Source organism: Rhineura floridana, chromosome 8 (assembly GCF_030035675.1).
Source record: "Rhineura floridana isolate rRhiFlo1 chromosome 8, rRhiFlo1.hap2, whole genome shotgun sequence".
Lineage (NCBI taxonomy): Eukaryota > Metazoa > Chordata > Lepidosauria > Squamata > Rhineuridae > Rhineura > Rhineura floridana.
The window spans coordinates 20,218,582-20,235,890 of record NC_084487.1 but is presented as its reverse complement, the minus strand read 5'-3'; the positions used below and the strand labels follow the sequence as shown (position 1 = coordinate 20,235,890).

At 42.4% G+C, this 17,309-nt stretch overlaps 1 protein-coding gene across 1 annotated transcript; it reads right to left on the bottom strand.

Annotated features, from left to right (window-relative positions):
* On the bottom strand, nt 1-16,785 carry RERGL (RERG like). The gene is made up of 5 exons (XM_061582697.1): nt 16,566-16,785; nt 9,851-9,907; nt 7,045-7,118; nt 5,489-5,637; nt 1-3,521 (listed from the first exon to the last, which is right to left on the bottom strand). The coding sequence occupies exons 1-5, from the start codon at nt 16,615-16,617 to the stop codon at nt 3,239-3,241; spliced, it is 615 nt and encodes a 204-aa protein (XP_061438681.1). The 5' UTR covers nt 16,618-16,785; the 3' UTR covers nt 1-3,238.
* Between the last annotated feature and the right edge of the window lie 524 nt (nt 16,786-17,309).

Sequence of the window (17,309 nt, the reverse complement as noted above, 5' to 3'; positions counted from 1 at the left end):
CTGATATTTCAAAATACTGATATTTCCTTACAAAATATTGATATTTCCTTACAAAATATTTTTTACTGGAAAAAACTGAATGGGTGAAGCAGTGGGCAGAGGTCAAAGAACGAGCTCAAATCAATACCAGCCTGTTAGGTCGATGGAATGCTTTCGAACCGGCACGAGACAACAGATTCCATCCCTGCTGAAGACTGACCAGACAATATACTTTTCTAGTTCATGCTGAAGCTGGTGTATGCTCTCTCTCACAAACACTAAATCTGCATTTCACTGGGGTAGCTTTGCAGAATTTCAAGAAGTGTTGAAAAGTGAATGCTCCCAAATGAATTTTGCACCTTACTTGGACATTCAACAGCGCTTTCCTTTGTACACTACCCAGAAGCACAAGAAACTCAAACTTTGGTCAGTTGTAGGTCTATTTTTCGCCATTTCTGATAATATACCAAGCAACTATGAGGAAGCAGTCTGCAAGCAAGATGTTGCATTCTTTCCCCCAGTTTATTTTACCTTTTTTTAAAATTATTTCTTAAAGTATTTATAGATCACCCTTCATCAAAAGATATCAGAGCAGTAAACAATAAATATTATCAAAAATGGCCATAGAACTAGAAGAATACAATTAAAATAAAATTCAATAATTAAACAACATTAAAAGTTAGCAAGGTTGATGCTATGCCAATATTATCTCTAAGTTTGTTTGTTTTTAACCATTTCCCATTAATTAATGAGAAAAAATGGCATTCAAAAATTATCAAAAGTGGAAAGGAAATCTTGGTGAAATTTTCATGGGTATGGCGCAGAATTTTTGTCTTGTTTACCTTGCATTTGAGGTTGCCGAGGGATGGTGGTGGACATTATTTCTTTCATTCTGCAAATTATCTCACCAGTGGTCTGCACCCTGTAACCTTCCTGGGTTTCCACACTTCAGTTAATCCCCAAGGGGAGACATTTCCTTCCATAGGAAATTTTTCAGATCAGGAAGTGCAGGCAGCTGGTGAAGTTGCAGAGTGCTAGAGGACTGTTTCCTGGGAAGACAAACATATACCCACCACCCTTGGCCACCTTGCAACAATATGGCAAGCTCAAGACTGCCCTTACCAAAATTCTAATGTGCCCTGAGAATGAGGCAGGAAAAAGGTAAGCCTCTTTTGCAGAGGAAGAAAAAGGGAAACTGGAGAAGAGATTTTGGCACAGCACTAGAAATGATACAGCAGGAGTAACTGGTCAACTTAAAATGCCCAGGAAAACAGAAAGGTTTTGTCCTAGCACCAAAAACATTGCACGGTTGGGGCCAGCAGCCATCCCTCTACGCAGAGGGTGTTCCACAACCAGGGTGCCCTAACAGAGAAGACTCTTTTTATCAGGGAATGGAGAGAAGGAACTTTGAAAAGAGCCTCTCCTGCAGATCTGAAGATATCAGCAGGCTGGTATGGAGAGAGGCATCCCTTCAGGTATTTGCTTTTATTTAGGGCAAGGCCTGAACTACCAATAACTCATATTAAGAATTACAGGAAGCTGCCTTATACTGAGTCAGATCATTTGTCCATCTAGGCCAGTATTGTCTACACTGACTGGAAGCAGGTCTCCAGGGTTTCAGGTAGGACCCTCTCCCAGCCCTACCTGGAGATGCTGGGGCTGTCACGTTGCATGTAAAGCAGATGGTCTACCACTGAGCTAATGCCTTTCCTTGATGTTCCCCATCCTTGATCAAAGACCTTTTGATACACAATATGAAAAACAGAGAAGGCTATGACACAGATTTCAGACAGATTTCAGACAGGAGTCTCTTCCAGCCCTGAATGGAGATGTCAGGGACTGAATCCCACACCTGCATGCAACGTGACAGCCCTTCTTCAATTTTCCTATTGTGCAAAAGGCACCAGGGACATTGAAAGGGGTAGCCCAGATGGCATGAGACTTGACTCCTTTGCACCGGGATGGAGTTCTCCTTCTACTCTCCCGCCCACCTTTCTGTGTGTGTGTGTTCAAAGATTTTTTTTAAAAAAACTTTGCTTACAAGGCTGCTCAGCATGGTGCAAAATACCATGCCAGTGAGACTCCAGGCACCCACTCTCTTGTTTTGCTCAGGCACTAAAAATTGCATCTACACCTAGAAATTAGTATATGGAAATTTTATACACATTTGTGTCATGGGCCTGTGCTGTAAGTCCTCTGAGTACTATGAAACGCTCCTGAAAGGCAGGCAACTAATTATTGCTGATAATATGGAATACTTGAAAGCCTTAACTAGAAGTAAGCAATATAACTCAAGGCAGACTTAGACTCCAGTCCTATACAGGAGAGTAACTCTCCATTGAACATGGCAGGAGTTCGAGTAGACATGCACAGGATTGTATTGTTAAACAGGGGCTGCATTTAGAAATGGGGTTTCTGCATTAGTTTTACTGATCATAATGATAATGCTTCTGTCCTGGTTTCTAACATTCCTTTCACACTGCAGCTCCTGTTGCCTTATGGAACTGTGGCTTTTTGACCGATATACCAACCATGTAGCCCTAAATTTCATTCGCACCAGGGGGCTTGGTGTGAGACAACCATGAACACCATGAGCACTGAACTTCCACTATATGCCACTAGATTTCCAGAAGTGGCTTTTACGTCATGTGAAAGGTCAAATAAAATGTGGGAATTGTCAAGTAAGGAAACGTTGGGGAAATGGAATAAACTGCTGTCTGAGTACAGCCAGGGTCTGCCTGCATAAATCCAAACAAAATGAGGGAATAAGCACAGGAAGTCATTTGCTTAAATTCGTAGAGCAAGGCTAGAACAGACCCTAAAGATCTGGAAGGTAGTCACTGCAATCTAGTCTCTGCTCAATGTATCCTTCTGAGCCTTGTTTGCACAGGTGGATCCTGATCCAGTATTGCTTTCAGTTGGACTCTGCTAAATGACTAATGTCAGTTAGATGAAGGTAGCCCCATTGCCTACCCATTGACTATAGTAGCAGATAAACTTGCATGTCTGGATCTAGCACCAGACATGCAAGTTTAATCTGATGTCAACTCAAAACACAACACTTTTCAATGGAGAGGGCTCGCGAGTCATCCATCACCGAGACCTCAAGGAATGAATATGCACGTGTGAATAATTCAGCATTGTTCTGTGGCTTCCTTTGGAGCTCCTTAAACAGACGTGTATTGGTAAATCTCCATGTGGACTAGGTTCTCATTTGGGTGTCTTCTTCCTGCCCAGATTGCGGCTGGTGGATCTTCCCCTAAACAGACTTCCTCCTCTTCCCAAACATGTTGTTGATCAGTTTGGCCATAGATTTTGACCCGCTGGGCCGCCTCTTCTCCTTCCCTTTAGTGTTTGAGGTGACGTTCTTCAGGACTTTTGTGAACATGGCTGCTACTTCCTGACAATGTTCTGCTGCAGACAGTTCACAGAAGTGGCATTTGTAATCCAGGGCCAACTTTTGCCCTTCATCCCAGCCAACTTTTCGCATGTGGCACAGATCTTGCTTGTTCCCAACTAAAACAACAGTGGAATCTGCAGCCCTGAAGGAGAGTTGGAGAGTGAAAAAACTTGTAAAACATGATTTAGGTAAGTTGGTTGATTGTTTTATTCTGATACCATTGTTTATTTATCTATTATTACATTTATACCCCAGCTTTCCTCCAAGAAACTCAATATGGTGTCACAAACATGGTGGTCCCTCTCCCCATTTTATCCTCACAACCATCCTATGAATTAGGCTAGGCTGAGAGGCAGTGACTGGCCCAGCGTCACCCAGCAGGCTTCATGGCTGAGTGGAGATTTGAACCCTGGTCTCCCAAGTCCCAGTCCATCACTCTAACCATTGCACCATACTGGTTCTCTTATGTAAGGTGGCCATGTGTTCTCCTTTACAGAGAAAAGTCCCCTGTTTGAAGGTGTCCTCTGTTTGCAGGACTGCCCAGTTCAAGTCCAGTTTAAACATAAAGAACCCTATGAAGGGAAAACAGGGACCTTGACGTTGTCCATCAATACTTAGCACCTGGACAGCAGACAGAGCAGACACAGAGGTCACCTGGCCACACTCTACCCCAATATGGTGAGATGTGTTGTATTTCTATTTAAATTACAGTAATTATTTCTAAATTTGTGTCCCTATCTATATAAGATGGCACAAGCACATTTTATTCAAATCTGTGTCTCTCCTGCATTCAATTTTTTGGGCGATACACTTCCTTGTTTGGGAATGCGTAAGTAGCCATTTATTGTTATGCTGCACAGATGTACTTTTTTTTAGCTTATTTGCATGTACCAAGTTATTTTATGGCATTTTACAAGTGTGATTTTAAGCTGCCCCAATGATTTTGAAGGGTGGCACATAAAAACATGATATATTCAGCATGCAAATTATGAACAGAAACAGAGATTAGGGCTGTGCAAGGCCCCTGATCCAATTTGGGGCTCAATGTAACAATCTAGATCTGCCCCTGATTTGGCACAAATCAATTCAAACCTAATCTGACCCAATCCAGAAATCTGAATCTTTGGTACTACCATTCACAGACATTGGCAAACCAAATTGCAATTTTTTTCACATAGAAGACATGGTGGCCCCTCTAGAGGGGATAAGCCCTGCCAAGTTTTCAGGCAGGTAGATCCAAGGGTTTCCATGCTAGACGCCTTTAACGTTTTATATTTTTTTTTAAGTAAAGTGGCCATAGCTTTGTTTTTTCATGTATGTGCATGAAATTTGGAGCAGGGCTGGGGACTGCCCAAAGTTTTTGATATGATACATTTGGCCCACAAGACATACTCACACAGACATACACATACCATACTACTAATAAAAGCAGATACAAAACAGGACACAGCTGTATTAATCTCCCTCCAAACACATCTCTCTCTCCAAGCACTGTGATTGGAGAGTGCTGGGTGAGATTCTAGCTCTGGACTGGAAGCTAGAACTTTCAATGAGCAAAGTCCAGCTCTCCTCCTCCCCCTTACCCAACCTTGTTATTCTTCTTATATGGTGTTGCAACTAATAATTGCAACACTTTGCAGACAGCGTCCCTGGCTTTTTTAGAGGTCGTTTTTTTAGAGATCAGCACAAACAACTACAAATTGATTCAAGTTGATTCAACCTACTCTGTAGCGATTTGTAGCTGCCTCAACCCAATCTATATTTGGCACAAATCACCCTGTTTCCATTTGGGATTTGGCCAGATCAGTTGCACAGCCCTACTATCACCAGTGCAATGAGATTTATCTGCTCGAAGTGCTATGGTTTCACTTAAAAGACTCTTGGAAACTGCAGTTTGGTAAAATGCTTGTCTCCGTTCTGATTCTTCTACCCCCTCCCAAAACTCCAGTTCTCAGAATTCCATGGGTAGAAGGAATGACTCTTAAACCAATATGACTCTGTACTACAGATTATGCCCAATAGGACTGGAACTATTGGACACAACAAGACCCTCTTCATGACTGCTGTGATCCTTTCCTTGTTCCTAATCACCGCAATTTTCTGATTTACCTTTTGCAAGCTCCCAAGTGGCACTCTCGTATCCTGTACAGCAATGCTTTTGCAAAGGCAAAGGAGGCTCTGTCACTGATGGCGTACACGACAACAAACCCGTTTGCCCAGTGGAGCTCATCTGTGAGGGACAGCTTCCCTTGTCGAGGCTGGAAGGTAACAGACCCGTGACATGAGAGGACATTGAACTTGTGAAGGATTATCAATACCTCGGCACAGTCATTAACCAAAATGGAGACAATAGTCAAGAAATCAGAAGAAGGCTAGGACTGGGGAGGGTAGCTGTGAGCAAACTAGAAAAGGTCCTCAAATGCCAAGATGTATCATTGAACACCAAAGTCAGGATCATTCAGACCATGGTATTCCTGATCTCTATATATGGATGTGAAAGCTGGACAGTGAAAAAGGTGGATAAGAGAAAAATCAACTCATTTGAAATGTGGTGCTCAAGGAGAGCTTTGTGCACACCATGGACTGCGAAAAAGACAAATAATTGGGTGTTAGAACAAATTAAACCAGAACTATCACTGGAAGCTAAAATGATGAAAGTGAGGTTATCATACTTTGGACACATCATGAGAAGACCTGATTCACTAGAAAATAAAATAATGCTGGGCAAAGCAGAAGGGAGTAGAAAAAGAGGAAGGCCAAACAAGAGATGGATTGATTCCATAAAGGAAGCCACAGACCTGAACTTACAGGGTGGTTCATGACAGATGCTGTTGGAGGTCACTGATTCATAGGGTCGCCATAAGTCATAATTGACTTGAAGGCACATAACCACAACAACTTCTAGTGCTGAATTCACTCTAATGAGATAGTTTGGACACTTTGCCCTGGAAGTTCTCACAATAATGATTATTTAATAATAACCTATGAAGTATGAGAATCTGTAGTCAGGAAAAGGGGGGATACCACATAAATACATATAAAATCATAAGAACTGCTTTGTTGAGTCTGACCAACCATCCATATATGTCCACATGAACCTCTGGTGCACACACATAGATGGTGTCCATATATATTCCAATATCCTGTCTCCAACAGTAGCCAACCAGTACCCCTGAACCCTACCCAGTATTTGGTATTCAGAGGTAGCCTGCCTAGTTTCCAGTTATCTGTGATGACTTAACAGCCATTGACAGAGCCAGCCTCCATGATTTTGTGGGATCCTTTTTTAAAAACACCATCTAAGCTAATTGTCATCAAAACATTACATGGCAATGAATTCCATACACTAACTACAGGCTATGAAATGTGGAAGTGTGTGCATATATTAAGGACTCCTTGGATCCCAGCTATTGTTTTTGACCAGTGCCAACCCATCGTCTCAATCAATTCACCTTTTCCAGAGAGAGAGAGAGACCATGCAACCACAAACCCTGTTCAGACCAGTAATCAGATCAAAATGGGTTGAAATTGAAGGAATTCATCTTAGCTGGGGTTCAGATTGGGCTCTGATTCCCCACACTTGCAATTTCTTTCTCAGGCTTTCTTAAAGACCTTTGGGATGACTCAAAATCAGAGTGTGCTATCAGCAGGATTCTTTAACATACTTGTGAACAAGGATCATATATTTCCAGGTTGATTTGCTTTCCATCCAGATAGACATGTTTTGTATAGATGCATTCTGTAAGACAAGGGAGGAAAAACAAGCATGATCCTGGGGCTCAAAATGGAGTGCTTACTATTTAGATAAAGAAACATAAAAAAAGAGTAACTCAGCCACTGCCAGCTAATCTGGTGACCTTTATTTCAATTGCACTAACATCAGCTTCGGTCCTATATACACTTACCTGGGAGTAAACTAAACTCAGTGGGACTTACTTCTAAGTAGATGTGTAGAGAATTGTGCTGTTAAGTTATGCTACGCCAGCCTTCCCCAACCTGGTGTCCTCCCAATGTTTTGGACTATTTATTTGTTTTTATTTATTGACAATATCTTTAACCAGCCCTTCATTGCAATGAAAGGACAGGGTGGGGTAAAATAATCTAAATTAAAAACAATCTGCTACAACTGTAAATATATAAAATCACAACTAGAACAGCGGTAGAAATAATAATCAAAATACATTTAAAAATTAAGAACATAAGAGCATGCTGGATCAGGCCAATGGCCCATCTAGTCCAGCATTCTGTTCTCACAGTGGCCAACCAGATGCCTATGAGAAGCCCTCAAGCCAGACCTGATGGCAATAGCGCTGTAATTGGTATTCAGGAGCATGCTGCTTCCGACTGTGGGGTCAGAGCATCATGGCTAGTAGTCATTGATAGAAACAAAAGGGAACAGCACCAAACAAAAGGCAGGAATGAGAGACAAGCTCTGGTGCTAGATGAAATTTATTGTGAGTTCGACGCGTTAAGTTTGAGTTCAGTTTGTGTTTCATGTGGAGCTGTTCAGAGAATGTGCATTGCCTGACAGAGTAAAGAGAAAAACAGATCTTCACAGGTCAGTACAGGGTCATTCCCTTTTGTTTTTCTGGGGAGGGGTGAGAGTGTTATGTTGAAGCTGTTTTGCCACGGCTAGCACAAGATTCTGTCCCTTTTGAGTCATGCAGTACAGTTTTTTAAGATGTCAATATTATGTCAAAGTTTATGCATATAATATAATGACAACATTTTAAAGTTTTTATTATGTTTTCTAACTGTTTGTAAGGTAAGTCATATGGAGTGTGATCTCTAAAATTTTATATTGTGTTTATGTTTATGACCAGTGTTTTCTCCTCTACATTGATTTGAGTCTGTTTTAATGTTTGTAGCTCCTGAAGAAGGACAAGTTCCGAAACGCATCGAGCTCACAATAAATTTCATCTAGCACCAGAGCTTGTCTCTCTTTCCTGCCCCTAGTAGTCACTGATAGCCTCATCCTCCATGTATTTGTCTAATGGCTGTGCTCTGCCACCCTAGTCAGAGGCAGCATGTAATGGCCACCAGCTTGGATGGCTTTAAAAGAAGATTAGACAAATTCATGGAGGACAGGGCTATCAATGGCTACTAGCCATGATGGCTGTGCTCTGCCACCCTAGTCAGAGGCAGTATGTCCAGTTGCCAGAAGCCTCAGGAGGGGAGAGTGTTCTTGCACTCAGGTCCTGCTTGCGGGCTTCCCCCAGGCACCTGGTTGGCCACTGTGAGAACAAGATGCTGAACTAGATGGGCCACTGGCCTGATCCAGCAGGCTCTTCTTATGTTCTTATGTTCTTAAAGCTCTCCAAGTTCACTGATTCATTTGTTCAGCCAAGTTGGCTTGAGACTAATGGGAACTATAGCCCAACATCTGAAGGACAGCAGATTAAGGAAGGCTACTCTAGACTATGGGGATTAGAGGGGTCACCAACCTTTTGGGGTCAGTGGATATGACTGGAATTTTGTGAACGTGCCATGGGCAACAGCCACAAAATGGCTGCTGTGGAGCATGGGATAACCAAACATGGCTGCTGTTGTGTGTAAAATAATGCAAAATGGCTGCCACATCTAAAATATCAGGAAAAGAGCCAGGACCACAAAATGGGTAAACATGTCCCCCTCCCCAGTCAATGGGAGGGAGGCATCTACATCTGCCACTAGTGCAGTCACTCACAGAGAGAAGCTCTTTGCACCTCTCCTCTCTTCAGAACAGAATGGAGGGTGAGTGTCCAGCTCAGGTATGCAGTGAAATGTAAAACAAGGTAAAGGTGTCCCCGCACTTGTAGTGCAAGTCGTTTCCGACTCTTAGGGTGACGACTTGTGACATTTACTAGGCAGACCGTATATATGGGGTGGGATTGCCAGTTCCGTCCCCGGCCTTTCTTTACCCCCCAGCATAGGCCGGGTACGGATGGATGGAAGGCTGAGTGGACCTCGACCCCTTTTACCGGAGATTCAACTTCCTCCTTCCGTTGGAATTGAACTCTGGCCGTGAGCAGAGCTTCGGCTGCATTACCGCTGCTTACCACTCTGCACCACGGAGAACATGTAGGCATGTTCAATGTAAGAGAAGCTGAGCCAGTGCAAACAGGAACTGATCAGGAACAGCAAACAGTCTCTGCATTGTGGATTTTTTTGGGGGGGGGGATATTTAAAGAGAGGATTTGCCTGCATCATAGCAGACACTGGTGGGCACTCTGGTGCCCACAGTCACCACATTGGTGACCCCTGAGTAGACAGTTGTGTCAAATATTTCACAGGGAAATTGGGATTGGAGGACAGATTTGAAGGAGGTTATTTTTTCCCTCACCCAACCAGCCATTGTACATGGAGGATTCTACTTATCTAGAATGCCCGAAGTGATGCATAGATGATGTGGGACTCACTTAAAAGACCCAATGTGCAGAGATTCTCCAATATTTAAGGTAGTACAAACTTCCAAAGTTAGTGGAGGCTTACCAGAGTCAGAGGCATATTCTCCAATGAAACGCCTTGTTAGAAAGCGCACCGTAAGAGCTGCAATGATAGAGCAAAGCCCAACATGAGAAATTATCTTCAGCCTTCAGGGCCAGCCCAAAGCATTTTGCTGCCTGAGGCAGGGCAGCTAGTAGCACCCACCCAAACGCACATGCAAGGTACATAGTACCCACAAGGTTAGCCAAGTTGCTTTGGCACCTAACACAGAAAATCCCACAAGCATCTCTTCCTGGAAGGAAAAAGGCAATAATAAATTACTTGATGCCCATTCATGACATACAAAACCAGGTAAAAGAGGCAACCATCTCACTCTTTCTAAAAGTAGTGCCAGTCCTGATTCTACATATGCAGTACATTCTTACTTTGAATCAGCCTTTTAAAGTGCAAATTAGTTTCTCTGCTTACAAACTGTCTGCCCATTAGGAAGGACACAGCTTGACTGCCAATGACACAATGTTTGTCAGGGTCTGCAGAGGCAAAGAGAAGAGCACTGCCCGCTGGGATGGTATAAAGGGTGACTCAGAAATAGTCCTCTGAGATTCAAATGGAGTTCAAATTAAGTGATTTAGGATGGAATTCACACTGACTCGGTGCCAGTTTTATTTGTGTATGCATGCTTTTACAGACAAATTAATCCTGGATTGCACCTTCTTTTCCTCCTAGGCACATGTATGCCAATTACCAGTCCAGCTAAAGACAATTGTGGCTAAGGCTGCAAGCTTACTTATCTTGAAGCAAGTCCATTGAACAAGATGGGACGTTACTTTTGAATAAATATGCATAGGATTGCATGGTCAGAGTGTTTCCAGATGGGGGCTTTTTATCACAAATGGCTCATTTAGATCTGGGTTTTATGTGTATGCAATTGTTATATTATCCATTTCCTCCCCATTATGGAGACCACATTGCTAAGAACATAAAAACCAACAACAACAAATTCTATAAATACATTCAAAGCAGGAGACCATCTAGGGAGACGATTGGACCCTTGGATGATAAGGGAGTCAAAGGTGTACTAAAGAACGATAAGGAGATTGCAGAGAAGCTAAATGAATTCTTTGCATCTGTCTTCACAGTGGAAGATATAGGGCAGATCCCTGAACCTGAACTAACATTTGCAGGAAGGGATTCTGAGGAACTGAGACAAATAGTGGTAACGAGAGAGGAAGTTCTAAGCTTAATGGACAATATAAAAACTGACAAATCACCGGGCCCGGATGGCATCCACCCGAGAGTTCTCAAAGAACTCAAAGGTGAAATTGCTGATCTGCTAACTAAAATATGTAACTTGTCCCTCGGGTCCTCCTCCGTGCCTGAGGACTGGAAAGTGGCAAATGTAACGCCAATCTTCAAAAAGGGATCCAGAGGGGATCCCGGAAATTACAGGCCAGTTAGCTTAACTTCTGTCCCTGGAAAACTGGTAGAAAGTATGATTAAAGCTAGATTAACTAAGCACATAGAAGAACAAGCCTTGCTGAAGCAGAGCCAGCATGGCTTCTGCAAGGGAAAGTCCTGTCTCAGTAACCTATTAGAATTCTTTGAGAGTGTCAACAAGCATATAGATAGAGGTGATCCAGTGGACATAGTGTACTTAGACTTTCAAAAAGCGTTTGACAAGGTACCTCACCAAAGGCTTCTGAGGAAGCTTAGCAGTCATGGAATAAGAGGAGAGGTCCTCTTGTGGATAAGAAATTGGTTAAGAAGCAGAAAGCAGAGAGTAGGAATAAACGGACAGTTCTCCCAATGGAGGGCTGTAGAAAGTGGAGTCCCTCAAGGATCAGTATTGGGACCTGTACTTTTCAACTTGTTCATTAATGACCTAGAATTAGGAGTGAGCAGTGAAGTGGCCAGGTTTGCTGACGACGCTAAATTGTTCAGGGTTGTTAAAACAAAAAGGGATTGCGAAGAGCTCCAAAAAGACCTCTCCAAACTGAGTGAATGGGCAGAAAAATGGCAAATGCAATTCAATATAAACAAGTGTAAAATTATGCATATTGGAGCAAAAAATCTGAATTTCACATATACGCTCATGGGGTCTGAACTGGCGGTGACCGACCAGGAGAGAGACCTCGAGGTTGTAGTGGACAGCACGATGAAAATGTCGACCCAGTGTGCGGCAGCTGTGAAAAAGGCAAATTCCATGCTAGCAATAATTAGGAAAGGTATTGAAAATAAAACAGCCGATATCATAATGCCGTTGTATAAATCTATGGTGCGGCCGCATTTGGAATACTGTGTACAGTTCTGGTCGCCTCATCTCAAAAAGGATATTATAGAGTTGGAAAAGGTTCAGAAGAGGGCAACCAGAATGATCAAGGGGATGGAGCGACTCCCTTACGAGGAAAGGTTGCAGCATTTGGGGCTTTTTAGTTTAGAGAAAAGGCGGGTCAGAGGAGACATGATAGAAGTGTATAAAATTATGCATGGCATTGAGAAAGTGGATAGAGAAAAGTTTTTCTCCCTCTCTCATAATACTAGAACTCGTGGACATTCAAAGAAGCTGAATGTTGGAAGATTCAGGACAGACAAAAGGAAGTACTTCTTTACTCAGCGCATAGTTAAACTATGGAATTTGCTCCCACAAGATGCAGTAATGGCCACCAGCTTGGATGGCTTTAAAAGAAGATTAGACAAATTCATGGAGGACAGGGCTATCAATGGCTACTAGCCATGATGGCTGTGCTGTGCCACCCTAGTCAGAGGCAGCATGCTTCTGAAAGCCAGTTTCCGAAAGCCTTAGGAGGGGAGAGTGTTCTTGCACTCGGGTCCTGCTTGTGGGCTTCCCCCAGGCACCTGGTTGGCCACTGTGAGAACAGGATGCTGGACTAGATGGGCCACTGGCCTGATCCAGCAGGCTCTTCTTATGTTCTTATATTTGTCGCTATTCAGCCATTTGGCATCCACAATAATGGGTGGAACTTGATGGAATCATGCTTCATGCTGTGTTTTTAGTCCCTTTCCTCCTCCCCTCCTCCACCACCCTCCACTAGACTTTTCTGTTTTGGGCATGCTTATATGCATATACACTTAAAAAAATTTACTGCAAGTGTGCAAGGATGCAAGTGCAAACTAGCTCTTATTATCTTGTTTAACAAGAGGCAAAATGGAGGCTTCTGCTCTTTTCGAGGGGAGGGCAATATCAATTTTCATTTGTTGTTGTTTTACAACCATTGACATCGAGGTCTTGTGTAAGAATGATGTTTAGCTAAATCCAACTACTTTTTTATTTGGCAGGAATGGGTGGCAACATCTAAAAAAGTGAAAAATAGTCAATAGCCCCCCACTCAATAAACAAAAGAAAGCAGCAATAGCATACTGAAATTCTGATAAAGAGGTCTTCCACAAGGACTCCATATTATGACCGTGGATACACAATGGGCTATTTTACTTACCAGATTTTCCTGCGGTAAAGGGAAAATCCAGAGTAAACATAAAAAAAAGTGGACTGGCATTGATCAAAACTAGGTCAGGTGGCCACTGTAAAAATAATGTGTGCATGTACAGTAGGGATGGGGTTTGCTATGTGATTCTGTTCTGTTTTTCAATTTGTCAAATGGGCTGCCAGTGCCTATTCACCATAAATGGTGTTCTGCTAGTTATTGCGATTTCCAATTCTCCCCCCTTTTTTTGTTATCTATTCTGAAAAATTACATATTTTTTTCTGTTATTCCTTATGCTGCTGTATAAGCATATAATGTATATAGCAGCAACAGTTTACAAAAATAATTAATAATTAATTCTCATCACGGATTAAAAAAAATTATAGTGCTGCAAACAGCCGTGGACACATGCAAAGAGTGGAAGCCTGTTTGACGATGAGACGTACTTGTGGATGATCCCAGAATTCAATACCAAATCCGATTTTGTGAATATTGTACACCATCCTGAATGTACAGCACAGATTCCACAATAAACTCCCATCCGGCAACACTCTGAAACTCATTGATGGAAGACGTTTGTTGCAACTAACAAGTTCCACTGGTTTCATTGCGGCTTAGTCATGACTAATTTAGCTGGAGCCGGGCTACAGAATGCTGTGAAGCTTCCATACATCCTAGAAAAAGAGACAAAGACTAGACACTTTAGCCAAATAATTGGGTATTCCCGATCTCTATGTATGGATGTGAAAGTTGGACAGTGAAAAAAAGTGGATAAGAGAAAAATCAACTCATCTGAAATGTGGTGTCAGAGGAGAGCTTTGCGGATACCATGGACCGCAAAAAAGAAGAATAATTGGGTGTTAGAACAAATTAAACCAGAACTATCACTAGAAGCTAAAATGATGAAAGTTTGGACACATAATGAGAAGACATGATTCACTAGAAAAGACAATAATGCTGGGGAAAACAGTAGAAAAAGAGGAAGGCCAAACAAGAGATGGATTTATTCCATAAAGGAAACCACAGACCTGAACTTACAAGATCCGAACAAGGTGGTTTATAACAGATGCCACTGGAGGTTGCTGATTCATAGGGTTGTCATAAGTCATAAGCGACTTGAAGGCACATAACAACAAAAGCCACCAAATTAGGCCAACACTGGATCCCTGGCATTGAAGAACTCTGGGCACTTTTTAGCACTCATTAATTTGTTATTCAAGTCTTGCTTTTCTTTCCTGATGGGACTCAAGGTTTCCAGTCAATCTCTCATCCAGGCACTGGTCAGACTCAGACCTATCTCCCTTCTGCAAGGGTGTTGCATCATATGCCTTTAGGCTATGATCTGTGCAGTTGCAAAATCCCTGCGCCTAGGAATGCTTCTCCATGTCAAAGTGGAATAGTAAAAGTATACAGTGTTGTGTAGTGGGTAGAGTATTGGGCTTTAGACAAAAGAGACTAGTTCAAATCCCTGCTCAAGCTTCAGGTGACTCTGAACTAATTATCTCTTGGCCTAACCTGTTTCATGGGGAAGTTGTGCCCTCCTGAACTCCATGGAGGAAAGATGGGATAAGAAATGTGATAAATATAGAAAACTGGGCTTGCTAGACAGCTGTACAACAGAAATACCCTTAGGGCACATCTATCCTATGTGCTCACTGAGAAAACAAGGTCTATTTCTCAGGCCATAAGAACATTCCTCCACAGGTCATCTGGCAATGTGGGACAATAGCAGAACTCATGTAAAGCGCAATGTCTGCACAAAAGAAGTCAATAGTAGCAGCAGAAGGGTTTCCCATATTACATCACCCGTTATTACTATTATTGTTACTGTTATTATTATTCCCCACACATTTCATTTATTACTAAAGCGTTAAACTGGAGAAGTGCCTGTGTGTATTCTACGTGCACCCTTGAAGAACTGCTAGAGGAAAATTTGGGCTGTTGTGCATGGGTATCTTACAAGTTTTTGTGAAAATATGAATGCATAGATTCCAAATTCAAATTTTGTTAACATAGCCAATTATTTATGGTTTTGGAAATTATGGATGAATATCAAAATACCACATTTGGAGAGTTAATGATACTCATCATGGTTGCACTAAGATTTGCAGCTGGTGACTATGCATGTTATAAGTTAAGTCTGTTGTAGGTCAAATTGGTTTGTTCTCAAGTAAATGTGCCTAGACTTGCAGCATTATAGAGTTCCTGCTTTGAAAATGAAAATGTACCATTCTAACTTGAATTGTAAATTTCAATTTTGCAGTTTCTGAATTCAGATCCAGCTGTTGTAATATTGAGCTGTTTCAAACATCACTTTGGAAATTCACCTTTGTAATTTCAAAAGCAAAAATTCAAGATGTCCCAGAATTCTGGATCTAAATTCTGAAATTTAGCCAAATCTATACCAAATTTTGCTCTGAAGTGCTTTAACGGATGATACACTCTCACTCACATGCCAGCATTGTAAGCTAAGATCACTAACATTTTTTAGTCAGTTCTCCTCCTTTGACTTGAACAGAAGAATGCCATTCAGAAATTAAGCAGGCAACACTTTTCTAGGCACTGAAGATATATGCTCACTGGCTAAACTGCTCTGTGCCAACGTTCTGTTAAAAGCACAGGAATAGGGCCTATTAAAATTTTGGCAACCATAATGAGGTATTTGGAAAGAAGGGTACTTTTGAATATTGTTGTAGAAAATAAATTAATGCAGACAGTTTCTAGACACATAATATGTCAAAAAGCTGTTAAAGGCACAGAAGCAGGGACTGTAAAAAAGTTGGCAACTATAATGAGGTATTTAAAAAGATGGATATTTTTGTATAAAATAAATAAAGGTAGTTTTTAGACACATATATCAGTTGATCATCTTTCAAAAGACTGGGAAATAAAATTACAAAGAACAGGGATACTATTAGACACGTGTTATTTCACAAACACACAAACGCATCCCTGTGCAAAACAAAGGGGGGGAGACCGATGGGAAACTCCAGTGGTTTTATTGTTACCAAAAAGTGACTGTAAATGGATACAACAGCAGTTTGAAATGGAAATGGACTGCCTTCAAGTTGATTCTGACTTATGGCAACTCTATGAATAGGATTTTCATGGAGGCAGTGACTGGACCAAGGTCGCCCAGTGATCTTCATGGCTGTGTGGTGATTCGAACCCTGGTCTCCTAGGTCGTAATACAACACCTTAACCATTACACCACACTGGTTTAGGCAGCTAGAAAGGGGAAAGTGTTTCTTCTTCCGTCTGGAGATAAACTCTCTTACCCTAGTCCACCACTCCAGTCAAACCACGGGAAGCCTTACCCGATTTCCCCGTTCCTTCGCTGCCCAGAACCGCTACTTTCATGTCATTCATCCTTGAAGAAGCAGCCCCGGCTGGTGACTCAGGTGCTAAAGAGATCCAAACGGCAAACTTGCACGCAGGGCTGATGTGGACGGGGGTGGTGTAATCTACGCCTGTTGCAGCCCCGCCGTCTTTATTTACATACTTCTCCCCCGCCCCTGTTCCTAGAGAGCCATTCTGAGCTGTTTGACCGCTGCCTCCAACTTCTATACAGCATCCCGGGCTGTAGACGTCAACGGAGAGCGGACTGATGCAGTTCAGGAACCCGCCCACCCCTAGATCGTTGGCTTTTTCGAAGGCTTTTGGTGGGGGGGGGCAAGGAAAGGAACCGAAACATTACTCCCGCCTCCCTCTAAGCCTGTGATCGCGGCTAGGAGGAAGAAGGATATATTCGTTGTCTCCTCTTTGCAACAACGCAAAACAGCATACAAGAATAGAGCAGGTCGCCTGCACTGGTCAATTTCCTTCCTGGCTGTTTGCTTAGCGCCCAGACGAGGGGCAGAGAGGGAGAAATGAAATTGCCGCTCATTTTGTGAAATTGACCTTATTCATGTGTGAACTTGCCCATCAAGATCCTTTCAGGGTTGCTTGCCTCCACAAAACAGCTTTGCTGTTCCCTCTCACCTCATCCACCCCATGGCTATAAAAGGGGAAAGGACAAATTCACAGCAGATCGGTTTGCCACTGGCTATTGATGGCTAAAT

What these genes read in the sequence shown, in the direction of transcription:
- RERGL (XM_061582697.1), bottom strand. Translation starts at nt 16,617, where the DNA reads ATGAATGACATGAAAGTAGCGGTTCTGGGCAGCGAAGGAACGGGGAAA. An exon ending in AGAATATGCCTCTGACTCTG is followed by an intron (nt 7,119 to 9,850) that starts GTAAGCCTCCAC and finishes CTTGTCTTACAG; the next exon opens with AATGCATCTATACAAAACAT. An exon ending in CACTTGGGAGCTTGCAAAAG is followed by an intron (nt 3,522 to 5,488) that starts GTAAATCAGAAA and finishes ACTCTCCTTCAG; the next exon opens with GGCTGCAGATTCCACTGTTG.